The sequence below is a fragment of the Erinaceus europaeus genome, chromosome 18, assembly GCF_950295315.1.
Source record: "Erinaceus europaeus chromosome 18, mEriEur2.1, whole genome shotgun sequence".
Lineage (NCBI taxonomy): Eukaryota > Metazoa > Chordata > Mammalia > Eulipotyphla > Erinaceidae > Erinaceus > Erinaceus europaeus.
The window spans coordinates 43,909,001-43,935,229 of NC_080179.1; the positions used below are offsets into that span (position 1 = coordinate 43,909,001).

The following is a 26,229-nucleotide window of genomic DNA, read 5'->3' on the forward strand; positions in this document are numbered from 1 at the left end:
TATTGTTGTTACTGATGTCCTTGTTGCCAGATAGGCCAGAGAGAAATGGGGAGAGTAGGGGAAGACAGAGAAGGGGAGAGAAAGATAGACACCTGCAGACCTGCTTCACCACTTGTCAAGCGACTCCCCTGAAGGTGGGGAGCCAGGCGCTCGAATGGAGATCCTTGCCCGACCCCCTAACAGCCAGCTTTTCACTGGCAGATTCACTGGAAGAGTCTTTCTACCCCACCCCCAGTGGCGACGCATCAGCAGCCAGTCAAAGCCTCAGTACTAAACACTGCTCAGTGGAGGCGGCGAAAGTCAATTTTGACACGGCTGAGAAAAAAATATGGCCTGATTTCTGCTCAGATGCACCAAATTTACTGCCCAAGTTCTCATTACCTACTGTCAAGGAAGAAGCAGATGGACAAAATTAATTATGAAAAAATTACTTTTTTAATGTACAAAAGATGTATTTACAGGTTGAGCATGTCATCTCAATTCATAGCATGTAGAAAAAGCTACAAATGTTTTTTGGAGATATAAATCTGGCTGCATGATTCACCTACAGTGTCCTCTGGCATGATGTCTTCTGTACAGACTATATACAGGTTGGCAGCGACTAGCAGAATCCCTGCTCCGGGAAGACATGGGACCTCACCACTGAGCTTGGGCCCTTAGAGGTCCCCAGGGCTGTTATTTGGATTTGGCCTTGACTTTGGACCCTAAAGAAGCATTGGTACGGTTTTTGTCCTGTCCTGGCTATAGCCAGGGATCGGTCAGAATCCAGCTTGTAGTGATAGTGGTGCAGTGGTTTAGACAAGGTCTCCAGGGATTCAACAAAAGGTCTGGGTGCGGGCAGTGTGTGTGTGTGGGGGGGGGCGCGGGGGTGCACCCCTGTACAGTGTATTCAGGAGTGATGTTTTCTGATTTCAGGTCCAGATTCCATTTCAGTCTCACCAGGGATGGTGCCTCAGAGAGATCCCAGGTTCAGTCCCCTTGCCCTCCCATCCCACCCAAACACCGCACATGTCCTAGTTTCTGGTGACAGGAGCCAGGAGAGCAGGGAATCTAGATGATCCAGAAATTGCCCATTGCTTCTTGGCTGTTGGTGAGCACACAGTGTGGTTTAGAGGAGCCTGTGTGGAAGCTGCCATCAAGCCCTGGGGTGGGTTGTGGATAAGTGGGCAGATAGTGCATTGGAAAAACAGGTTTGGGTAAACATGCGACTTCTACTTCCTACAGGGAGCCTTCCAGCGCTGCCTGGGGCTGGGCCCTGCATGAACTCTCCCTTTCTTGAGCCCCCAATCCCACATGGGGCTCATCTAGGGCCATCCCTATCCCATAGCAGCTCCAGCAGCCCCGAGGTATTTAGAAAACCGTGTTCTTTTTCAGGGAGGACTACATTCTACATGCAGGAACACTGTAAACATGGTCTGGAGGGCACAGGGCAGCTTCTGGATTTGCCCCATGTGTTGAAAACACAATTCTTTCCTTTTTCTGACAATACTTCTATGTGTGATTACTCATATACACTTGCACGACCTGCCAGTGGCAAAGGCAGCTTTGTGGGTAGAGACACCAGTTCTACCTCAATTGGAATCAGCACGTACCTCCAAATCATCCAGGTAAAACTGTGTTTTTCCTTGGTGGCAAGAGACATACGTCAGAGGCCTTAAGAATTCAGTTTCATAGAATTCCAGTGGGCCAGGAATTCCTTTTCCTTGCAGGTACTGGAATAAAAAGAGTCTCTTCCTGGATTGGAATATCCAATATGGCTTTCAGATTCAAACCCAAGTGTGGCTAGTCCACCTCCCTTTTCTCTTGTACTTGGAAAGCCCTTGGCTGGTGCAATCCCTCATTAGCTAAATGACAAGAGTTGAAGAAGCCAGAGCAGAGTGGTGCTATAAACACTGAAGGCTGGGAACCACTGTGTAAATGAGTTTCTCATTCCTGCCTTGCTTTTCCCGCTAAGACTGTTTTCCACAGTCCGGGGTGGGGGGTGGGCGGGGGGATTCCAAAAGAAGACCAGACAGGATACACACAAAGCTGCCCTTAAAGCATCTGTGGCCCAAACCAGCCATTGGCAAAACTCCCTCAGGCAGATTTAACACTCTTCTGGAGAAAGATGAAAGGGAGGGACAAAATCCCTCAGGCTCCGGGGTGATGTTTCTTCCTCCTCTGCTGAGCATCAGGGATGGGGCCTTAGGTCATCATGTTCAGAAACTTGCTCTCCTCAGCCAGACTGGTGAGCATGGAGCTCATGTCCCCTACGGCCATGTTGCTGATGCCCGCAGGGATAGAGGGTAGGGTCAGGGAGTTCCTGGGGGTAGTGAGGCGTGAGGAGTTCTGAGAGAGGTTGTGCAGGAGGCTGGGGCTCAGGGCACCTGACAGCAAGCTGGAGTGATCACCATCATCCATGATGGCATCGAAATCAATCTGAGGGGCCTCCAGGAGCTGGGAGTCGACTGTGCTGGACACCTGGTTGACCCCTGGGGAGGGCAAGGGCTGTGGCTGGACGCTGTCTGCACAGGCCTGGGACTGAGGTGGCTGCGGCTGCATGACCTGGCAGCCCATGTGGTTCACCATTGCCCCATTCTGTTCATACATGTGGATCTGGCCATAATAGTAGAGCATATTGTGGTCTTGGGTTCCACTGGTGTCTTGAGGGGGTGGCTGAGGAGGCAGTGACACCATGGTGGCCATTACTCCCTTAGGCCCAGATTCCATCATCTCCTGGTTGGCTGGCACAGAATTCATGGCATGGCTGGCTGCCCTGGCATAGGCCAGTTGCTGCCCGGCACGGACCCCACGGGGTCGTCCAGCAAGGTTAGGCTCAGGAGGTGGTCGAGGCTGTACTAAGCCAAAGTTTGATTCAGCCTGCCCCATGGTACCCTGCTGGGGCTCCAGGAAGCCCGTCTGGTGAGAGGGCAGGAGACCAGGGCCCTGGCGGTAGCCATCCTGACCCATGGGAGCTGCCAGGTGTTGGTTCTGCTGTGGGTAGCTCTGGGCTGGGGGATGTGGTGGCATCCCAGCCAGGGTGGCACCAGGAACCCCAAGTTCCCTGTGGCTGCTGCCCATCATGGCGGGATTGGGGGCAATATCCATCTGCTGGGGGAGCTCCAGGTGGCCTGGCTTGGTTGCCATGTTGCTGCAAGATGGGGGGAACTGGTTCAAGGCCCCACCCATGGTAGCCAGGTTCAGCTGGGCCTGGGCTTGGCCATAGGTGCTGTGGGGACTCACAGTGGTGGTCATGCTGGGACACTGGCCCCCTGACACCGGCTGTCGCAGCTGATGCATGTAATTGGTCCTGGACATGGAGGGGCCTCCACTGCAGGGCTGGAGGTGTGGCTGTGTGCTGTCCAGCCCCCCAGGGTTAGGCTGCAGGCCCTGTGGACTGTAGCCTGGGTACTGGCCAAAGGCCGGCTTCTGCTGCACCACAGCCAAGTTGCCCTGAGGGAAGGACGGAGGCTTCGCCTGGCTGGGCAGGGTGTCCACGGTGCCGGAGCTCACCTCATTCCACTGCACAGGCATGTTGCTCTTGCTCAGGCCGGAGGGGGCCCCGTAGCCCAGCTGGCAGTCTCCCAGGGCCGGTGCCGAGGGGCCCACGTTGGAGTCCGCGGCCACCAGCCTGCGCTGGCCGTGCAACCCGGGGCTGGGCAGCTTGGGGTTCTCAGAGAAGCAGCTGGTCTCAGGGGGATAGGCCTGCGGGCCGCCCTCTTGCAAAGCCCCGCCAGTGCGAGCCTTGATGTACTGCACCACGTCGTCTGGCAGCACCAGGTCGTCCGGCAGCCCCAGGCTGGCCTCGGGCCCCGCGGCAATGGCCTCCATCACCGCGTTCTCGCTAATGCTGGGCGGCCGGGGCGAGTAGGAGGCAGTGCGCTCCAGGCCTTGAGGGCGGAGGCCGCGCCTCTCCTGGGCGGGGTTGACATCGTGCGCGCTGTGGAAGCGCTGCACACGCGCGGGTGCCAGGGCCTCGGGCCTCCGCACAGGGTCGCTGGCCCGCCGCATCCCGCCCGGGGCCTCGTGGGGGAAGGCGGGTGCGGGCCCCGAGTGCGCGAAGGTCGGCCCGTCGCTGCCCCGGCGCGGGGCCAGGGCCAGGGGGTGCGGAGCGAGGGGGCGCGCACAGGCGGCGGGCGGCGTGCGCTCCGGGGGCGCGTCCAGCAGTGCCAGGCGGGCGCGCAGGCCCCGGCGCTCCAGGCCGGGCAGCGGGGTGGGCGGGGGGCCGCCTGTGGCCGCCGCGTACTTGGCCCTCAGGCTGTACTGCTGGGCGGGCGTGAGGTGCAGCAGGCCGGAGCCCGCGCCGCTGCACTGGCTGGCCTCGCTGGAGCGCCGGGACGCGTCGGTGGAGATGGGGTCGTAGGAGTCGGCCGAACTGGCGGGGTGGGGGCGGCTCGCACCCAGGGGCGACGCCTCGCTGGAACGGCGGCTGGAGAAGGAGGGGGAGATGCCCGACGAGCGGCGGCTCACGGTGTAGGCCGAGCTGACCGTGCTGGCCAAGCTGTCACGCCGTTCCTGCAGCTGGCTCAGCAGGGTCACCTCGCCAGCTGACAGTCCCGACAGGCCCTGCAGACGCGGGGTGGGCTGCAGCGCCGCCGGCCCTCCGCCGCCGAAGTTTTCCAGGATGGAGCCTGAGAGAGAGGCGAGGAGGGGTCAGTACTGGGCACAGGGGCAGGGGCCGGCGCTCTGTGCTGGCTCTGTGCAAGCTGACTCTGCTGGGGTGGGGGTGGGCGTGGGGAAACCCTAGGACAAGGCCCGGCGAGCTGGAGGCTCTCAGCCAATGATTTCTGTTGTAATATTTTTATTTATTCAAAACTTTAAAAATATTTATTTATTTCTTTACTGGAATAGAGACAGCCAGAAATCGAGAGGGAAGGGGAGGTAGAGAGGGAGATACAGAGAGACATCTGTAACCCTGCCTCACTACTTGCAAAGCTCTCCCCCTGCAGATGGGGACTGGGGGCTCGAACCTAGGTCCTTGTGTGCTCAATCAGGTGGGTCAACACTTGGCCCCCCTATTTTATTTATTTATTTATTACTGGAGAGAGACAGAAATTGAGGGGAGTGGGAGATAGAGGGGGAGAGAGACAGACAGACACCTGCTTCACCACTCATGAAGCTTCCCCCTGCAGGTGGGGACCAGGGGCTTGAACCTGGGTTCTTGAGCACTGTAATATGTGTGCTTAACCAGGTGCACTACTTCCTGGCCAGCCAATGATTTCTGAATGATAGGAGCAGTCGTGTGGACAAGGGTTAGCACTTTTTGCTAACCTCGGACAAGTAGAAGGCAGGAGGCCCAGTGGCTGTCCTCTCTACTGCCACCACACCTGGATCTAAGTTTCTCAAGCTGTGGATGAAAGGTGTCCCTCCACAGGGTTATTGAGAGGAGCCTCGAGGACCTTGGCCACAGCCATGCCCCTGGTGGCCAGTGGATAGGTGCTGGCAGTCCAGTTTGCCAGGGACTGGGCTTACTAGGCAGGCTTACTACGCCACTTGGAGTGGCCTGAGCCCCACAGCCACCAGCAGAGTTGACAAGGAGGTGAGAGCAGGCCCGAGGACAGTCTTGGCTGATCTCTTAGGAGCTCAGGGCCTTGAATGGGCCTCTATCTACTGGTGGCCCAGGTTGAACTGAGTTGGTCCTCAGCCCCTACAGCATCTGGATTGTATGTGCACCCTCTCTCCCCAAGGGGTGACTTTGGTCAAAGTCGCTTTCTGCATCTACCCAGCCCCAGTGACCTTTCCAGGAGGCTGAGGTGCCCAGCATACTGCTTGGCACTAGGTCTGCATCCACAACATACTTGCTGAAGGCACCTTCCATCACAAAGCCTTGCTGACAGCTCCTGAAACTGAGTACAGAACTGCCTCCTCCGTGAAGTCCTTCCTGCTTTCCCTCAGCACCCTATCTTTCTTCCTTTCTCCTCTTCACATCTCTAACCTGAGCCTTGTCCTCGGCACTGCTAGGCTCTGGTGCCACAGCCTCCAGCCTATGCCTGTCCCCCTTCTCTCAAATTTTATCTCTTTATTTTAGTGAGAGAGATAACAGAGAGAAAGACAGACTGAGAGAGACCAGAGCATTGCTTAGCTAACCTTGAACCTTGGAGCCTCAGGCACGAAAGTCTTTTTGTATCAACTTTATGCTGTCTACCCAGCCTGCCTATGCTCTTGTATTAATCTCTTTTTATTTGTTTTATTTGATAGGACAGAAAGGAACTGAGGGGATTAGGGGAGATAGAGAAGGGGCCAGGCGGTGGCGCACCTGGTTAAGCACATACATTGCAGCGTACCAGGACCTGGGTTCAAGTTCCTGGACCCCACCTGCAGGGGGAAAAACTTCATGAATGGTGAAGCAGTGCAGTCTTTCCTTCCCTTTATCTCTCTCTCCCCTCTCAATTTCTCTGTCTTTGCCCAATAATAAAAATAAATGAAAACAAACGATGTTTTTTTTTTTTAACTTTACTTATTTATATTGGAATAGATACAGAGAGAAATTGAGAGCTGAGGGGAAGACAGAGAGAAGGAAAGAGACAGAGATACCTGCAGCCCTGTTTCCCCCTCATGAAGCTTTCTCCCTGCAGGTGGGGACTAGGGGCTTTGAATCTGGGTCCTTGCATACTGTAGTGTGTGTGCTTAACCAGGTGAGCCACCACCTGGTCCCAGAAGATGTGTTTCTATTAAAAAAAGAGAGAGAGACAGATGGAGAGAGAAAGAGAGACACCAGCAGACCTGCTTCAGCACTTGGGAAGCTTGCCTTCTGCAGGTGGGGACCAGGGGCTTGAACTTGGGTCCCTGTGCATGACAACATATGAGCTCAATCAGGTGCGCCACCACCAGGCCCTCTCCACCTATGCTCTTTCTGCCTGTTGGGACAGGGTGTGTATTGTACCCCATCTAGGGAGGGCCTTGCCAATCCCAGGGACCTGGTGAATGACTGGATGACTCCCGAGGACAAGGATAATAATGAGCGGGTCTGCCTGTTTGAGGGTGTGAGGGGCAGGGGTGTAGCACTATGCAGCTGCAAGAGTACTAGGTTTTGAAGCTACCTGGACCTGGATGACAGCTCAGTTCTTTCACTGATCTGGGTGAGGCATGCCACTTCTCTGAGCCTCAATGTCCTATCTGTGCAATGGGTGGTTCCAGTCTATGAGGACACCCCCCCTCCCAAGGAGAGGAAACAAGGGATTATCTGGAGGGAGTCCCCACTGGTGCTACCCTAGCCCCCTATGCCCAAGCTTCTCACTCACCACTTCCCGGGAGAGGAGGTAGCTTGGTGCTCCGGGCGTGTGGAGCTGGCCCAGCCCACGAGCAGGAATCCTTGAGTGACTTGAGCTTCTCCTTCTTGAGCTGCTCAAACCGGTGCATGGTGGTCATGTGTTTGCGCAGCTGCAGGCCACCAGCAGAGGGGGCGGCCAGGGTCGAGGCATCAGGCCCTGGGCCTGTGTCATCCAGGGATGTCAGGTCTCCCAGGCTCCCGGGCCCCGTCCCGGGCATCTCCACACCGCTGTCATTGTTGGGGGCACTGCCCAGCGGTGAGGGCTCACTGCTGCAGGAGGACTGGGCCCCGGGGCTGGACTGACACAGCTGTGGGGTGGGGCAGGGTGGAATAGCAGAGAGTCAGAGTGTGCAGGAGCCCACTCGGCCCCGCACCTGCACACACACCCACATGAGCCACACCTGCGCATGCCCAGGGTCAGGGAGGAAGCTGCCATGTGGAGCAGTGGTCCACAGCTTCCCTCCTCTGGGCTCAGCCTCCCCAGCCATGAGATGGGCTGGAGAGTCACTGGCATGGGGTTAGAGGGCTCTACAGCTGTGTCCCTGTGCAATGCCCAGCTCCTAAGGGGGTGTGGTTGCTGTGTGTGGCTCAGCTCTCAGCATGGGGACACTTAGGGTGGCACAGAGGCTGAAGCCATGCAGCTGGCATAAAAGGGGGCATGCGAGCAGTCCCAACAACACAGCCTGTCACCTTGGTGACTTCTCAACAGCCACAGGACAACCAGGGAAGATGAGGGTTGGTTGCTGGACACGGACTTTGCCTGGAAGGCCACCCCAGCCCAGTTCTCCCTCTGAGTCAGGGTGATTAGGGCAGAGAGCCCAGGGCACGAGAGAGCCTGGGCTCCTTTCACTAGGACCCATGATCCGAGCCCCGGCGAGGCTAAGCTCTGGCTCCTAGGCTGAACATACCCACATTCCAGATCTGTTTCTGTGGGAAGTGGCAATGCTCCCTCTGTCCACACAACCACCACACCTCTCTGCCATGCAAGACTCTCTGTAGGCCAGCTTCTCCTCCTCTGCAGTACAAACTCACACCTCCTCTCTGCCTCTTTGTGACCCCACACTCAGTGGTCCCCATGCTCAGCCTCACCCCTGGGGTCGTTACCTACTCCCGGGGTCCTACCATCTATTTATTTTAGTGAGAGAGATAACCCACCCAGCCCCACCCTCCATCCCGGGCCTGGACTGACAGCCTTGGCCTGGGCAGTGGCCCCCTGGGCAAGTCCCCCAGTTCACGCTCACTCATGCCAGCCCGCCCGCACTCCCAGCGGCTGCTCTGCTCACCTCAGTACCGTCTATCCTTAGGGGAGGTACAGTCAGGAGGAAGAGGTGGAGACAAAGAACAGGTGGTTAGCACAAGAGGAGCTGAGGCCAGAGGGTGCAGAAACAGCACAGAGGGGATGAAGCCAGCTGGAAAAGCAGGCATCAGGAACGGCCCATTCCCAGGCAGACCGACCACAGAGGGGTGGTGTGTGTGTGTGTGTGTGTGTGTGTGTGTGTGTGTGTGTGTATGGGGAACAGGGGGCAAACACCCCCGTGGCCTATAGCAGAATGGGAGCTGGCCTGAGACAGGCCTGAGGTGTCAAAGGGAGGAAAGTCAAGTGGGAGAGAGGAAGGACATTATTACGTGCTTAGAGAAGGAGACACTGGGCCGTAGCCTAAGGCTGTGTTCCGGGTACGAGTCCTGGGGATGAGGCTTATGGAATGGCCCTGGCACCCCTGGACTTGAGCTCCCTGGGGGGATGGGCGTGGACTGGGGCCTGTGCTGCCCAGCCCTGCTTACCCCGTGGCTGGTCTCGGACTTGATGGCTTTCACGTGCAGGCAGTCCTCCACAGCCTGGCTGGTACTGCTGGCCTCTGCACTCTCCTCTGAGCCTCGGCCGCCGGGCTCAGTGCTGGCCTCACCATCCCCGTTCTCCTTGAGCAGGGGGGTGCGGAGGTGCATGTCATTTCGTTGCTTCTTGGTGACGTGTGCATCTGGGCCGTGCACTGTCTTGACGTGCTTCCGGAGAGAGCTTGGGTCTGTGTAGCGTTTGGTGCAGCCTGGGATCTTGCAGATGTAGGGTTTCTGGGAAGGGAGGGAGGCATAGATGATGAGTGGGGCATGGAGGCAGACTCCGGAGGGGCACCCACTGCACTGAAGCTACCTCATGCCCAGCATGGTTGGAAGGCACTTGATCTGTCTATAGTCAGTGCCTTCTGGAGGGAGTCATGCCAGCCCCAGGCCTGCAGGAAACCAGCCTTGTTTCTCTGTCCTTGCAAGTGGTCAGAGGACTTCAGGCCATAGCCGGGGACACAGCACTGGGAATTTGGTGTCACCGGTGAGTGTACTGTCTCACCAGACACCCTCAAGGCAGCACCGGCACATTCAGCAATCCTATGCGGAAGGACAGGCTCAGAGATGCAAAGAAGCCGGCTCAAGGACCACAGGAAAATGGGCAGATATGTAGTCGATGTCAGTTTCCAGTGGAGGGGGTGGGGACACAGAACTCACGTCATAGGGATGCCGTGGAATCATACTCCTGCTATCTCATGATTTTGTAAGTCAATATTAAATTGCTAATAAAAATGAAAAAAAAATTAACCCAAGAATGGGATGAATTCTAAGTCTGTGAGTCTCAGCCCTGAAATTCCTACTCCTCCCCTTCATCACACGCACTTCACCCACAGACACACACCTGTGTGCACACGTTCACAAATACAAACACGCCCCACAATACCTCTACAGATATCTGCAGACCCATACACAGATACACACCTGTGCATGTACACACACACACACACACACACACACACACACACACACACACCCCTCTATTTCTTTCTAAGAACAGCCTGTCTGTAGAGACTCCAAGAGGTTTACAGATCTCTGGGAACTCCTCTAACTTCTTTTTATTTATTTTTTTATCTTTAAATTTTTATTTATTTATTTACTTTTATTACTGGGTAGAGACAGAGAGACATTGAGAGAGGAGAAGGAGATAGAGAAAGAGACATAGAGACACCCGTAGCCCTGCTTCACCACTCAGGAAGCTTCCCCCTGCAGGTGGGGACCAGGGGCTTGAACCTGGGTCCCTGAGCACTGTAATGTGTGCCCTTAACCAGATGTGCCATCGCTTGGTCCCTTCTCTAACATCTTAAAGGCATTAGAACAATATCGTTAGGCATTCAGCCTTTTATTATACTTCTAGCAGCATTCTTCCCCGAGTCTGCCTGAATGATAGTTACTGAGTAACCCAGCTGGGACTCAGGCTGCCTGGGAAGAGAGACCAGCCCCCAGGGGTAGGGCTGTGGTGCTGCTGGTCACAGAAGGCCCAGCCAGCCTGAGCATTTGGAACGTATCACTGCCAGTCGCCTAGTGGCAAGGCAGGGGCCTGTCGGTGTAGGGGGTGTGTGTGTGGGTGCACCCAGCACCTGGCTACTGAGTGGCTTGCCGATGGCTAGACGCCATGGGGCAGTCCACACGTGCACCTGCCAGTGGGACCCCACACACCCAGCCTGGGTACCTCATTGGAGTGGGTGCGGTTCTGGTGCTTGGCGCGGTCCGAGGCGTTCGAGAAGGCCTTGTTGCAGCCCTCGTGCTCACATACGTATGGCTTCTCCCCGGTGTGAGACCGCAGGTGCGTCTTCAGATTCTCCAGGCGGGAGTAGGCCTTTGAGCAGCCTTCAAACTGAAGAAGCGGGTTTGGTCAGTGAGGCTGCCTCGAAGTCAAGATGGGGAACCTGGTCCATAGGCTCCTCCCACAACCTCGTGTGCTCTGGAGCCCAAGGCGTGTGTGACTGAATGCAAGCACTGTCTTCCCTTCCCGAGGAAGAAAAGGATTTATGGATGTTCTAGACAAGTGGGGAAGCTCTGGAAAGTCAAGAGAGAATGTAGGTTGTGCTGGCCAGAGATAGTCACTGTCACCTTGCAGGAAGTCTCAGTACCAGGGAGACTTTGTACTGCATCCCATCACATTTAAAAAATGCTTTTCTTCTATATATTTTTAAAAATTATTTATTAATGGATAGAGACAGAGAGAAGTTGAGAGGGAGAAAGGGAGATAGAGAAGAAGAGAGACAGAAAGACACCTGCAGACCTGTTTCCATTTGCTGTTGTTATTGTTGGATAGGACAGAGAGAAATTGAGAGGGAAGGGGAAGATAGAGAAGGAGAGAGAAATTGAGATATTTGCAGATCTGCTTCACTGCTTGTGAAGCACCCCCCAGCAGGTGGGGAGCAGGGGGTTTGGACCAGGATCCTTATGCTTCGCACTATGTGGACTTAACCTGCCTGCCTCCCCCAGTAGTTTTTAAACCAAAATTCAGGAACATATCAAATACCTGGTTGCATGTTCTGCTAGTTAGAATCAATGACACTTTGTGAAAATCTCGTTCTATCATTAAAAACTTGAAAAATCTTGTTGACTGCTCTCCAACACCACGCCCTCATCAGCACATTTCTGTGCATTAACATGTTCCGAGAATCCTGTCCTTAAATCAACCAGCCACCTTCCCTCTCACTCTGACCACTAAGTGACCCCACTGAATCCCTCCCAGAATGAGGCCTTCACAGGCTGTGTCTTCCGGCAGGAACCCTCCCCTACCCTGGCCTGGCTCACTCCCTCTTAGTCTTTCAGGTCATCTCCTCAGAGAGCATTTCTCTGAGATTCTTAATCATCCTCCTCCACCCTCTTCCCTCCCTGTAAGACTCCCTCATTACCATTTATAATTATCTTAATCACTTTGCTATCTGGTCTTCCCTTGAGGATACAAACTCTGCAAAGGCGTGTGTGTTCAAAGTCTTGTTCATTTCTGTGCTCTGAGTATCATCAGCTGACAGAAGAAATATTTTTGGATAGGAAGGAAGAAGGGGGGGAGGAGACAGAGGGGAAGAGTGGGATGGGAGACGGTGTGAGGAAAGGATAGAAGGCAGGGTGGGTTATTGCAGGAGCTTCTGCACTTGTTCCACAGACAGTGAGACTGCACCCAGTGTACCTATGGCAGTTGTTCCCCAGGGTGACACGTAGTTCCCCATAGGAGGTGTACATCCTCCTCTTCCCAACTAGCTTGCAGGAGTGCACCGAGTCCCAGATGCTGCTGCCTATCTCCACAGAATAGAAACCAGAAGGCAATGGCTTATTATTGCTCAGGACAGCTAAGAGAATACGCCCTTGTAAAGAAGAAGTCAGCTGAGCCTGAACAAGCTTGCTAAAGGAACACAACATTTGAGGTCTGGGACATTTCGATTTTAAAACTGACTATAAAATTACAGTAATCAAGACTGTGTGCAGTACTTGCATATGGACATAGAAATCCATGAAACCATTCAAAAGTCAGGAACAGACATATACACTTAGGGTCACCTTATGTCCAACGGGGCACTTCGACTATTCATTAGAGAAAGAGCAAAGAGGGCTGGGACAGTGACATAGCTCCATGCAAAAGAATGAAGGGGGACCCTTCCCTTGTGCCATATGCAAAATATCAACTTCTCTACTTCACAGGAAACTACAAATAAAATGAAAGTAAAATTCACAAAATGGTTGAAGGTTATGTATTGGAGCCAAGCGCACCTGGTTAACCACACACAAGCTATGTGTGCAAGGACATTTCAGTGCACAAGGCCCTGGGTTCAAGCCCCTGGTCCCCACCTGCAGGGGGAAGCTTCACAAATGGTGAAGTAGAGCTGCAGGTGTTTCTCTCTTTTTCTTTCCCTTTCTATCTCTCTCTCTCCCCATACAATTTCTCTGTCTCTATCCAATAACTGATATCTAAAAAAATAAATTATATACCCCAAAAGGGTCTAGTAGAACTATAATCCAACAATGGATAGACAAGCTAAAAAAGGGCAAAACACTTGAGGAGACATTTCTCCAAAGATGTGCAAATGACCAGTAGGTCAGCATCATTGGTCATTAGGGAAATGCCAACCAGGTCCACAGTGAGATCTACTTCGTACCCTCTAGGATGAATGTAACTGAAAGAGGACCAGAGAGAAGTTCACCAGGTGGGGCATGTGCCTTGGCACAGACATGGCCTGGGCTTGAGTTCTGATTCAACAGGAGAGGCTTAACAGCATGGGAGGAAGCTCCAGAGCTGTAGTGTCACTCTCCGTATGAAATAAATGGTCCAGAGCAGTGAAATCATATACGTGTGACGTCCCAGCTCTGAAGTAAAATAGAACAAAACACCCTTAACAACAACAAGCAAGATGTGGAGAAAGCAGAGCCCTCAGACACTGCTAGCATCTATGGTATGGATGGGTTTTTTTAGTCCACCTCCATGTTAGCTGTCAGGCTCAGGCAAAAATCACTAAAGTTATGGACCCCTTAGAATATACCTAAAATAGACTTCCTAGTTTCTTCCCACACGAAGACCCCCCTAGTTTCATCTGCTCTACTTTCACCTTTGGGTTCCTGTTTACTAAATAATTTGTCCTACTATATAGCTTACTGCCTTTCAGCCACCAAGTTTCAGACACTACCATGAGGCCATCCTGACCTCCCTGGGCAGACGACCTCACCAATGTGTCCTGGAAGACACACTGGTCTGACCTCTCCAGAGCCCTACCCCACTGGGCAAAGATAGAAACAGGCTGGGGGTATAGATCCACCTGCCAACGTCTATGTCCAGTGGGAGCAATTACAGAAGTCAGACCTCCCACCTGCTGCACCCCAAAAAGAATTTGAGCCCAAACTCCCAGAGGGGTAAAGAATAGGGAAGCTTCCAATGGAGGGGATGGGACACAGAACCCTGGTGGTAGGAACTGTATGGAATTGTGCCCCTATTATCTTATAATTTTGTTATCATTATTAAATCACTAAAAAAAAAAAGCATGGAAGTTTCCTGTTATATCAAACCACAGGATCTAAAAATTCCACTCCTAGGGAATTGAAAACATATATCCACACAAAAACTGACAAACAGTGTTCCTAGTTGCACTGTTCATCATCACAGAATGAAAAACTAAGCTGATATACGTCAACTGGTGACTGGATTTGAAAAAGAAACACAAGACTTAGCTATACAACCGAATAGTATTTGGCCATAAAAATAAATGAGACACTGATACATATTACTACAAGGCTGACCCTTGAGAGTATGCTAAGTGAACAAGGTCAGACAGAATCACTGGATGATGACTCTGCTTCTATGAACAGTTCAGCACAGGTAAATTCAGAGACAGAAGCAGATGACGTAGTTGTTAGCCAATGGTGGAAGAGAAGAGTGAAAGTGACTTCAAATAGTCACAGGGTTTCTTTGAGGGAGTGATGAAAAGTATTCTGGAGTCAGCTTGTGGACTGTGCATCTTTTTTGTTTTTTTATTAAAAAAACAAAACACTCAATTGAGCATTTTCTTTAATGTGTACTTTTGTTATATGAATTGTATCTCAAATTTAAAAGCCCTTGACAACAAAAGTAAGCGTATTTCCTAGAGTCCTGGACATCATCAGTATTAAAAAAGCCTGATTCCAGAAATACAAAAACAAGAAAAAAATGTGCAGCCCATGTTCAAGTGCCACCCCCATCACACTGCAAGGCTTTATTGCTACGGTGTCTCTCTCATTTTTTTTTTAAATTATCTTTCCTTATTGTATAGAGATAGCCAGAAATTGAGAGGAAAGGGGGAGACAGAGAGGGAGAGAGACAGAGAGACACCTGCAGACCTGCTTCATCATTCGCAAAGCTTTCCCCCTACATGTGGGGACCAGGGGCTTGAACATGAGTCCTTGAACATTGTAACACATGGGCTAACCCACGTGTGCCACCACCTGGCCCCCTCTCTGTCTCTCTATCTCTGTCTATTTTTTTTATTACCATCTGGATTATCGCTGGAGTTCAGCACCTGCATGGTAAATCCACCACTCCCAGCTGTCATTTTTTTCCCTTTTCTTTTTTCCTTCTGTTTTGATATACATGGGGGGGGGAGATAGATAGATAATGGATAGCTATGGACGGAGAGAGAGACACCTGCTGCCTTGCTTCACTGCTGGTGAAGTTACTTCCCCTGGGGCTTGAACCTAGGTGCTTGCACTTGGTAACATGTGTGTTCTACCTGGTGTGCTCCTCTGTCCCTGTTTTTCTGTCTGAAAAAAGTTGGCTTGAGGTAGTCGGGTGGTAGTGCAGCAGGTTAAGCAGAGGTGGTGCAAAGCACAGGGACCGGCCTAAGAATCCCAGTTCAAGCCCCCAGCTCCCCACCTGCAGGGGAGTCGCTTCACAAACGGTGAAGCAGGTCTGCAGGTGTCTGTCTTTCTCTCCCCCTCTCTGTCTCCTCCTCCTCTCTCCATTTCTCTCTATCCTATCCAACAACGATGACATCAATAACAACAACAATAACTACAACAGTAACTACAACAATAAAACAATAAGGGCAACAAAAAGGGAATAAACAAATATTAAAAAGAAAGTTAGCTTGAATTAATGAAGTCCCAATGCCAATGATGACAAACATAAAGAAGTAAATAAATAGCTCTCAACTGTGTTTTTATAGTTTGCTTTTAACATTACCAAAGTGATGATTTAACCCACCCTTGCTCAGCTGCTGAAGAGGCCTTTCCCTGTGTAGTGACAGAGCACAGGGCCATGTGCCGGGGGTCACCAAGGCCAGTGTGCCCCGGGAATCAAAGTCAAACATCACAAGCACAGAGACATCCGCCTTCCCTGACTACAGTACAAGATGCACAGTCTGGTAGGTTGTCAGAGGCCTGTGGTGGGGACAGGAAGGGACCTTGGGGACAGAAGCTAGGAAGAAGACTCAGGGCAAACTTACCGTGCACTTGTGGGGCTTCTCTCCGGTGTGTCTGCGCATGTGCACCACCAGCATGTACTGGGCCTTGAAGGGCTTCTGTTCCCTTGAGCAGGCCTGCCAGCGGCACACAAACTCCTTCTTCTCCCCGTGGATATGCTCGTTGTTGATGTGCTGTGAGAACAGGACCCCAGAGCGGGGTGAGCCCTTCCACCCAGCAAACAGACCCTACCTGCTGTGTGCACACCATCCGGGCTGCAGGCCTAGCAGGCATGTGCAGCCCTCCTCCAGAGGCCCTCGCCCACCGCGCGCAGACCATCCACAGACCACCACCCAGTCAAAGATCACAAGCTGTTAGTGTGCAAAGGACCTGCCCCACAAGACCACCGTTTACATACTAGGCCACACAGTATCAAGAATTATTTATTTTTTAAAATTTATTTAGTGGGCTAGCCAGTAGCACAGAGGGTTAAGTGCATATGGCACAAATCGCAAGGACCAGCTAGCTCAAGGATCCCCTTCGAGACCCCAGCTCTCCACCTGCAGGGGGGTCCCTTCACAGGTGGAGAAGCAGGTCTGCAGGTGTCTATCTTTCTCTCTCCCCTCTGTCTTCCCCTCCTCTCTCCATTTCTCTCTATTCCTATTAAACAACAATGACAGCAATGACAACAACAACAATAACAACAATGATAAACAACAAGGGCAACAAAAGGAAAAAATAGCCTCCAGGAGCAGTGGATTTGTAGTTCAGGCACCGAGCCCTAGCGGTAACCCTGGAGGCAAAAAAAAAAAAATCCATTTATTTATTTGTTTATCTGATAGAGACAGAGAGAAATTGACAAGGGTGGGGTGAAGTGTGTGCTCTACTGGGTGGACTCTACCCGGGCCTTCTAATGCTGCATCATCCAAAGTTGATATTCACAGTCCCCGCCCCTAGAACAGACTTTGCCTGTCTTTATAAAGAGACATATATGTGAAACAACAGAGGCTTAGAGTTTGAGTCATTGGTTCAGAGCCATCTGATGACTGGTTATGGTGAGTCAGGGCTGATGTTGGGGAGCTAGAGGTCCTCCTGGAAGGGCTCTCTCAGTCCTCACGGTCTCTCTGGTCTTTGCAAGCAGTCCCTTCTGGTGTGGGTGCAGACACCCACCTGGGCCTGTGGGGACTGGGGCAGTGTGAATGGTCCCCAACAAGAGACCACTGACTCTTCCCTTCCAGGGAGACATCTGCCAGGTTTCAGTGATAGGTCTGTTGCATTAGCTTGTAGATGCTGGCTGGCTTAACTGCTGGATTTCTCTCTTTTATTTTATTTATTCAACAACAATGACAGCAATGACAACAACAATGATAAACAACAAGGTCAACAAAAGGGAAAAAATAGCCTCTTTAAATTTTTTTTATTATTTATTTTCCCTTTTGTTGCCCTTGTTGTTTTATTGTTGTTGTAGTTATTGTTGTTGTTATTGATATTGTCATTGTTGTATAGGACAGAGAGAAATGGAGAGAGGAGGGGAAGACAGAGGGGGGAGAGAAAGATAGACACCTGCAGACATGCTTCATCACCTGTGAAGCAACTCTCCTGCAGGTGGGGAGCCGGGGGCTCGAACCAGGATCCTTACGCCAGTCCTTGTGCTTCGCACCATGTGCACTTAACCCGCTGCGCTACTGCCTGACCCCCTACTTTTCAAAAATTTCTTTCTTTGCACTGGGTGCTCAGAAGTTTAGAAAACACAATTTGGGGGGCCAGGTGGCAGTGCACCTGGTTAAGCACATACAAGACAGCACGCAAAGACTCGAGTTCAAGCCCCTGGTCTCCACCTGCAGCAGGGGAACTTCACAAGTGGTGAAGCAGGGCTGCAGGTGTCTATATCTCTTCCTCTCTATCTACCCCTCCTTTCTCAATTTCTGTCTCTACCCAATAATAAATAAATGAATATCTTTTATTTAAAAAAAAAAGAAAACAAGATTCATGTGTGGATTATAGCTCTAGGCACTTGGTTTAAAAATTTAAATACTTAAATAGATTATTTCTTTTTTTTCCTTTTTTTTAAAGTTTTTTTCTTTTTTTCTTTTCTTTTTTTTAATATTTATTTTATTTATTCCCTTTTGTTGCCCTTGTTGTTTTATTGTTGTAGTTATTATTGTTGTTGTCGTCGTTGTTGGATAGGACACAGAGAAATGGAGAGAGGAGGGGAAGACAGAGAGGGGGAGAGAAAGATAGACACCTGCAGACCTGCTTCACCGCCTGTGAAGCAACTCCCCTGCAGGTGGGGAGCCAGGGTTCGAACTGGGATCCTTATGCCGGTCCTTGTGCTTTGCGCCACCTGCGCTTAACCCGCTGCGCTACAGCCCGACTCCCAGATTATTTCTTTATGGGAGAGAGAAGCAGAACATCCCTCTGGCATATGCAGAGCTGGAGACTGAATTTCTTTCTTTCTTCCTTTTTTTTAAAGATTTATTTATTTACTCATGAGAAAGACAGGAGGAGAGTGATAAAAGACACAGTGATAAAAGACAAAGAAAGACAAAGAGACCACATTACTGAAACTTCCTTCGATGTGGTGGAGGCTGTGCTTGAACCTGGGCATGCTCATAATTACTTCTTCTACCCTCCTGTGCTATATATGTACTTGCCAGCCTCCTGTTAGAAACAGGTGGAGGCCACAGGGACAGCAATCATGCCTCCCTTCACTGGCATGGGATGGCACAGGCCTCTGTTGGTGCCTCTTCCTGGCAGAGAGCCCTCAGCTCAGTCAGTGCCCAGGTGGCCTGGGCTCTGTCCCACTGGGTGGGCGGCTGGTACTGGGAGACTCACGTGCACCAGCTGCTCCTGAGTGTCGAACTCCTTGGAGCAGTCTTCCCAGTGGCAGTTGGTCTCATATATGACCACCTCAGCCTCTTGCTTGCAGTCGTCCCTGTCTAGGTCCTCCTTGAGGTCGGCCAGCTGCTCCTGGGGGGAGGGGGAGATACACCCTGGTGAGTCAGAGCCAGCTGCTGGGCCCGTCTGTGCCAAGGACCCCAGGCTGTGCAGGCGTGGATGGACAGGGATGAACACACACACACACACACACACACACACACACACACACACACACACACACACAACACACACACACACACACACTCTTTCTCCTTTCTTTCTTTCTTTCTTTCTTTCTTTCTTTCTTTCTTTCTTTCTTTCTTTCTTTCTTTCCCTCCAGGGTTATCGTTGGGTCTCAGTGCCAACACTAAGAACTCACTGCTCCTGGCTGCCATTTTTTTCCATTTTACTGGCTAGGACAGAGAGAAATTGAGAGAGGAGGGGGAGATAGGGAGGGAGAGAGGAAGAGAGATACCTGCAGACCTGTCTCACTGCTTGTGAAGTGTCCTACCTACAGGTGGGGAGCAGGGGCTCAAACCTGGATCCTTGTGTGGGCCCTTGCACTTCATACTATGTGCACTTAACCGGGTGTGTCACCGCCTGACTCTTCTCCCCCTCTCCCCCACCCTGCTTTCTTAGTCCTTTTCCTCAGCTCAGCTCCTTCCTTTCTGGCCATCAAGGGGCCCTCCCTGGGTCATTTCAGGTCAGCTGACAGGGCAGGGCAGGGCAGGGCGGGGCAGTGAGTTCTGCTTATATGGTTTGGTTTCCTGCTGGAGGTGGGTAGGGATGGAGTGGCCGAGCCTGAGGCCAGTTTTACCTGCAGTTTGTCTGTAGGTCTGCTCCTGTCTGCAGCCAGACACAGAGGCACATCAGCACCTGAAGATGCAGCCAGGACAGTGCTGCAGAAGCCACGGACCCCGCCCTGCAAATGAGCCCCAGCACATCTGTCCTCCCAGAAGGCTCCCTGCCCCCAGCACGTGGGCCTCTGAATTCTTGGGTCGCAGCTGGAAAAAGTGAGGCCAATCGGACCTCCCCAGAGCACAGGCTGTGCGGCAGCTGGGTCTGGACTTGAGCCTCCTAGTCATGCCAGGGCCGCACATGCCAGCTTTAGGGGAGGGAGCTACAGCCCTGTGCTAGGCCTTCCATGCAGAAGTGACTACAATGCCTTCCAAGGATGGCTAAGCCTTTCATTGCCAAAATAGCAGGGGACAGAGTTAACCTTCCAGTGCTGCCTCATAGCAGGGACTGTGGCCACAGGCCGGGAGGAAACAGGAGCTGGGTTGTGTGGGTGTGTGTGTGTTGGGTGGTTAGGGGGGGAGAGGTCCAGGGTGCCAGTCTGAGGGGAAGGTGAGAGACAACCTTCTGAGGATATCAAGGACACCCCCACATCCCACTGGTCTGCTAGCAGGTCTAGGGCAGAGCCCAGCAGAGAGGCAGGCATTGGAATGACTCGCTTTATATTTAAACTATCTCCCAAACAGCAGGACAATCCGGCCTTTCAAGAGAACCTCTTGGGAGACATTTCTAGCTCAGGGCATAGCCTGTGCCCAGAGTCAGAGACCCAGCCCCCACAAGGGACTCTGCCAGGTGTTCACATCAGTCTTCTTCTCTTTTTCTTTCTTTCTTTCTTTCTTTCTTTCTTTCTTTCTTTCTTTCTTTCTTTCTTTCTTTCTTTCTTTTTTTGCCTCCAGGGTTATCGCGGGGGCTTGGTGTCTGCACTATGAATCCACTGCTCCTGGCGGCCATTTTTTTCATTTTATTGGATAGGACAGAAAGAAATTGAGAGGGGAGGGAGAGGTAGAGGAGAAAAAGACACCTGATCCTCCCACCCACATCACTCTCATGGCAAAGGCAGACTCTGCTAGAAGGAATGTGGAAACCCAACCGAGACTTCCCATTGGAGCTGGAGAGCCCTCCAACATGGGCTGCTGTCTGTTCCACAGAGCATCGTTCAGTGGAAACATGCTCTCCAACAGGGGGCTCACTCAGCTGAATGCACCAGGTGCCACACGCAAGCTCCCAGTCCTCACCCACAGGAGGGAAGCTTCCCATGCTGTGAAGCAGGTCTGTGGGTGTTTCTCTCTCTCTCTCTCTCTCCCTCCCTCTCTAATCTCCCTTTTCCCTTTCAATTTCTCTTTGTCCTGTCACTAAAACAAACAAATTAAAACTTAAAAAAAAAAGGTGGGAGGTGGGCGAATGGCCACGGGGAACGGTGAATTTGTCGTGTGGCCTCTGAGCCCCAGCAATAACCCTAGCGGCAATAAAACAAACAAACCAACAAAGGGGGATGAAGAGGAAGGCATGTACAGGCCCTGGCCCTGAGCCTTCAGCAACATGGGGTCTGTGGGGACTGAGGCTTCTGCAGTCATTTTCAGGAAACCTGGACACGGACTGACTCTAGGCCCTGCTTATTCCAGAGGAGGCCTACGGAAGCCATCTGGTTGACAGTGCAGGGGGAGTGGGCACACTTGGCTTGGGCACCCTCCTCGACCAGGACTTCAGTGCTGAATTAGCAGAGATTCTCTGCCCAGGCAAAGGAAGTCCATTCACTTTGCAAGTGAGCGAGGTCCCTGAATCAGGATGCCAGCGACATGGTGACAACTTCCTGTTGACAAGCGGCTTCCCTCTTAAGGATATACGTGAGAAGCCAAGCCAGGCAAGGAGGAGGGTCTGTGTGCCCGACCCCCAAGGCTGGAGGGGGAGGGACTAGAGTCTCCAGGTGCTCAGTGCCTGGCGCTCTGTCCTGTAGCTCTGACCTGCCTACTCTCCCAGGTATGGCCTGTCCTCATCAATTTAGCACCCCTGGTGACAGCCAGCCTCGTGGAGACCATGCATCATGCCAAGATGCTTCAGCATGGGTAACATTTGTCACCGGCCCCTCTATTTGCCTGACAAGAACAGGACCTCATATTTCATCAAAATTAAGTGCCTGGAGCATGCCAAAAAAAGGATCCTGGCAGATGTCAGGGAGCTGGGGACCAGAGGCCCTGCACATGCTTGGCGTCAAAGCGGGTGGTTCTGCAGTAATGGATGGGAATCAGATCACCCTGTGAGACCCAGGGAGTGTAATACCCGCTGCTCAAAATGTTGGCACACAGGCTGTGCCCTCAGCAGGTTTCTGTTCCAAGAGCTGGGATTATCTGCCACATTGTGGGGAATTAGGACAAAAGGCAGGAACTTCAGAGAGACTCCCATGGTGTCTCAGTTCTGCCACAGGGTGGCCCCAAGCTGGAGGGTCCATCAATCATCCTCTTCCTGCCTGGAACCCTCTCCCCTCAGCATTGAGATCCCTCCCCTAGCCGGGCACTGGATGATCAGAAAGTTGTACCCTATGGTCACTGCATGCCAGGCCCTGCGCAAACCCTTCTTGACACAGAGTCAAACCAGGTACTTTTTCTAAAGTACCACTTCACCAAAGCTTTCAGAGCTGTACAAGTGACAAATGTGACCTGGGATTAGGGACATCTAGGTATCTGGCCACAGGTGAATGCTATTACACAGGAGGGTCAGGAGAGGGCAGAGGGGTGGGGGGAAATGACATGGGATGGGGGGAGATGCAGGGAGTCAGAGAAACTGGACAGGGGCCCTGAGTTGCTCAGGCTGATGGGGGCTGGCTTGTCCTGCCTGAGGGTGAGGCTTTGGGGAGAGAGGATCCCAGATAAGCATTCATTCACTATTTATTCATTCAACTGTTTTAAACTTAGATTTTCATTTATTTATTATTGGGTAGAGACAGAGAGAAATTAAGTGGGCAGGTGGAGGTAGAGAGGGGGAGGGACGAGAGAGAGAGAGAGACCTGCAGGTGGGGACCAGAGGCTTGAACTTGGGCCCCCTTGTGCACTGTAATGTGTACACTTAACCAGGTGTGCCACCACCTGGCCCCCACAACTTTTTTTCTCTTTTTTTAAATGTAGTTTCAGAGATACACCACTCATTAAGTTTGCTTTTGGTGTTCCCGTGTGATGCTGGGAGTCAAACCCAGGGCCTCAAACATGGAAGGCAGACATGCTACCACTGAAACGTCTCTGGACCGCAGCGGGTTTCTGATGAACACATGGTATGCCCAGTGCTGGGGGTAGTTCTGGTCCACTTTGAGCCTGCCCTCTTCATCCATCCATCCATCCATCCATCCATCCATCCATCCATCCATCCATCCATCCATCCATCATCCATCTACTTAGCCATTCACCAACAGCTCATGCCCCTAGGAGAACTGGGCGCTGCTTCCAGACTGAGGCTAGTGAGGATGGCCAGGAGTTACCTGTGTTAAGGGGGAGGCTGGCCGCAGGCCCTCGACCTCAGTCTTGACCTTGCTGCGCTTATGAATCACGATGGGGTTGACGGTGCTGCTCACGGCTGACTCGCTGCTCTGCTTGCTCTGGGGAGGGAAGCACAGGAGAGCCTGTCACGAAGTGGGGCACGGTGGGTGGGGGTTATCTGGAGTGCGTGGGACCCTCCAACCTGTCAGGGTCTCCCTGCTCAAACCATTTCCACAATGTCTACGCCATCTCAGTCAAGCCCACATTTGAGGTTTCAGAAACCAAGTGCCCCCAGCTAGGCCCTCAGATGAGGGGCACTTACAGGAAGAGGCCTGGAGCCTGGCCTGCCGGGGCACCACGCTTCTCTGTGCAGCTCCTTCCCCAGGGCCCCACATCAGACAGAGGAGCAGACACCCTCACTTTAGGGAAATCTGGGCACCTCAGCTTCTGTCCCAGCAGCTTCAACTTCTCAGGCCTTCAAATGGGGGGGGGTGGGGGTGCTGGATCTGACCATAGAGTCACAGCTGTGGTGACAAAAGCTATTTTTTTAAAATAAAAACACCCCTCTATTTATTTTTATTTAATACAGACAGAGAAATCAAGAGGGAAGGGAGAGACAGAGAAGGAGAGAGAGAGAGAGGGAAACAGAGAGACACCTGCAGTACTGCTTCACTACTCATGAACCTTTCTCCTTGTAGGTGGGGACCTGGGGCTTGAACCTGGGCTCTTGTGCATGAAAATATTAGCACTTAAGCAGGTGCACCACCACCCAGCTCCAACAAAAGTCACTTTATAGAGGAGGTGCTAGGTGGCACCTAGACTGTTTTTTTGTTTTTGTTTTTTGAGGTTGGGGGGGAGAGGGAGAGGGAGAGGGAGAGGGGAAATAGTGCTGGTTATGCCAAGAGACTCTCATGCTTGAGGCTTTGAAGTCCCAGGTTCAGTTCCTCGCACCACCATAAGCCAGAGCTGAGCAGTGCTTTGGATAGAGAGAGAGAGAGAAAGAGAGAGAGAGAGAAGAGGCTACAGCACCGGAGCTCCTTTCCATGCAGTTGGGGCTGGGCTTGAACCTGGGTCGTGCATAAGGCCAAGCATCGCACTATCCAAGTGAGTTATCATGCTGGCCTGAGCCCTGAGTAGAGAAGGGACACTCTGAAGAGGGGCTGAGCTGGACTGTGTGGTGTCGTGTCTTCCCAGACATGGTCTCGTCCAGTTCTGCAAGGGTTCTGTGCATGTAGGCAGAAGGACCCAATCCAGGTGGCTCAGGCCAACAGAGGGTCAGGGTCCACAGCGTGGCATGATTTCAAAGCCCCTTCTACAGTCCCACAGTCTCTGTGACTCCACTTCCCCACTGCAGAAATAGCACTTCATTCACTCAGAAACCACGAGCGCTGTGCCTAGGCGTCCCTGAGGCCTACCGGAAAGGTCACATAATAAGACGGCCCTTGGCAAGCTCCTGTCCTAAAGCCCAACTGTGCAGTATTGTTATTCCTTGTGCGGCACTGGAGCATCTAGGCTGTGCTGTTAATACCAGGAGAGCGCTGTCTAGTCCTTGTGCTTATCTGAAGGGCGACTGTGGCGCTGGGATGGAGCAAGGACCTCCTGATGTGGCCTCTAGACCAGGGTTCTTTGGATCACGTGGCCGTTATCGGGAAGCGATGCCACCGGAGTCCCCCCACAAGTTCCCCGCCTGAGGTGGCAGTGGTCAGTTCCCACGGGGACCAGCTGAGGACCTTCTTAATGGCCTTTTCCCAACCCCCTGCTCCCACCTACCTGGTTCGAATCGCTTAAGCAGTTGCTGTTGCTGATCTGGGTGGGTGTGGCATTGATGGAGGTGAGGGCCATGGACTGCTGGGCCAGGAAGGTAGGCGACGGCTGGATCAGGGGCGGTGTGTGTCCAAAGGCAGAGCCTAGGCCCCTCTGCTGGCTCAGGATCTGCTGGTAGGCCATGGGGTTGATGGGATGCGGGAAGCTAAAGGCTGGGCTGTAGAGTTAAGCATACGCAAGGCAGAGATTCTGTGAGGGCCAGAGAGAAGCCTGCCAGAGCATCAGGTGGGCATGTGGTTAGCCTCACTGTCACCAGGACATTGCCTCACTCAGGATCCATGATGGCTCTCCACTGCCTGTTGTCTCCAGCCTCACACTCTGCTTTGCTCCCAGGCCTGGCTCTACTATGCAGCCTTCAGCTCGGCTAGGCTGGCTGTGGGGGGTGTTCCAGGCTTGCTTGCACCCCCACACCCTGACCCTTAGGTTCTTACACCCGGTGTGAGCCCTACACACCTCTGCCCCCTCATTATGTGAAGCCTGTTTAACTGCAGAGGCTGGTTCTAATGCCTCCAGGGCCAGGAAGCATGCCCCGAGCTTCCCAGCTAACACCACTGCTTTGATTCTTAAGCTTCTAAATATACTTCTTGGCTTTATTATGCTTGTATGGGAGTCATTTTCTTTACTTTTTTAAAATTATATATATCATTGGCTAGAGACAGAAATTGAGAGGTGAGGAGGAGACAGAAAGGGCAAGAGACAGAGACATCTGCAGCCCTGCTTCACCACTTGTGAAGCTTCCCCCCGCAGGTGGGGACCAGAGGCTTGAACTGGGCCCTTGCACATGGTATTATGAGCACTCAACAAGGTTTACCACTGCCTGGCCTCAATTTCCTGTATTTTTACACTACAGTACAGCATCCACTGCTGGATAAATGTTTAAACTCTATGCTAAAGGCTCACAAAAGGTGAAAAAGGGACACTAAAACTGTCTAAAGGTCACCCACTGACAGAGCAGCATGTCACTCCTGAAATACCGAGAGGAAAGCTCGTTTATTTCAGGAGTAGAACCCCGTCACTGAATGAGGCTGATTCACAAATGCCACGAGTCCTACTACCCTCCTCACTGGACTCACCTGAGGCCTCCCGCCGACAGGTGCCCATAAGAGCCGCTGGCCGCTGAGCTGCTGCGCGAGTTGTTGATGTAGGCCACCAGGGAGTTGGGGGAGGTCCGGATCATCCGCTGCAGGTCCAGGCTGGCGTCTGACAGCGGGGAGATGGACAGGGCCCGCTTCCGGCTCAGGCGCGGTGTCACCCGTGGGCTGGAGAACCGTGACACTGCAGGGACAGCCAAGGCAGGGGAGCATCACAGGG

At 52.4% G+C, this 26,229-nt stretch overlaps 1 protein-coding gene across 9 annotated transcripts in view; it reads right to left on the reverse strand.

The window, feature by feature from the left end:
- Positions 1-416: 416 nt before the first annotated feature.
- Positions 417-26,229, reverse strand: part of GLI2 (GLI family zinc finger 2) — a 256,007-nt gene continuing 230,194 nt past the window's right edge. For 8 of the 9 annotated variants that reach the window (XM_060177971.1, XM_060177974.1, XM_060177973.1 and 5 more), the window contains 9 exons: positions 25,992-26,193; positions 24,865-25,075; positions 23,097-23,237; positions 18,791-18,925; positions 16,000-16,149; positions 10,755-10,919; positions 9,032-9,316; positions 7,221-7,557; positions 417-4,610 (listed from right to left, as the gene is read on the reverse strand). In XM_060177971.1, the coding sequence (XP_060033954.1) occupies positions 2,185-4,610; positions 7,221-7,557; positions 9,032-9,316; positions 10,755-10,919; positions 16,000-16,149; positions 18,791-18,925; positions 23,097-23,237; positions 24,865-25,075; positions 25,992-26,193 (4,052 nt within the window). In that variant the 3' untranslated portion in view covers positions 417-2,184. The remainder of the gene's footprint in view (positions 4,611-7,220; positions 7,558-9,031; positions 9,317-10,754; positions 10,920-15,999; positions 16,150-18,790; positions 18,926-23,096; positions 23,238-24,864; positions 25,076-25,991; positions 26,194-26,229) is intronic. The other variant, XM_060177975.1, reaches the window with a different exon arrangement.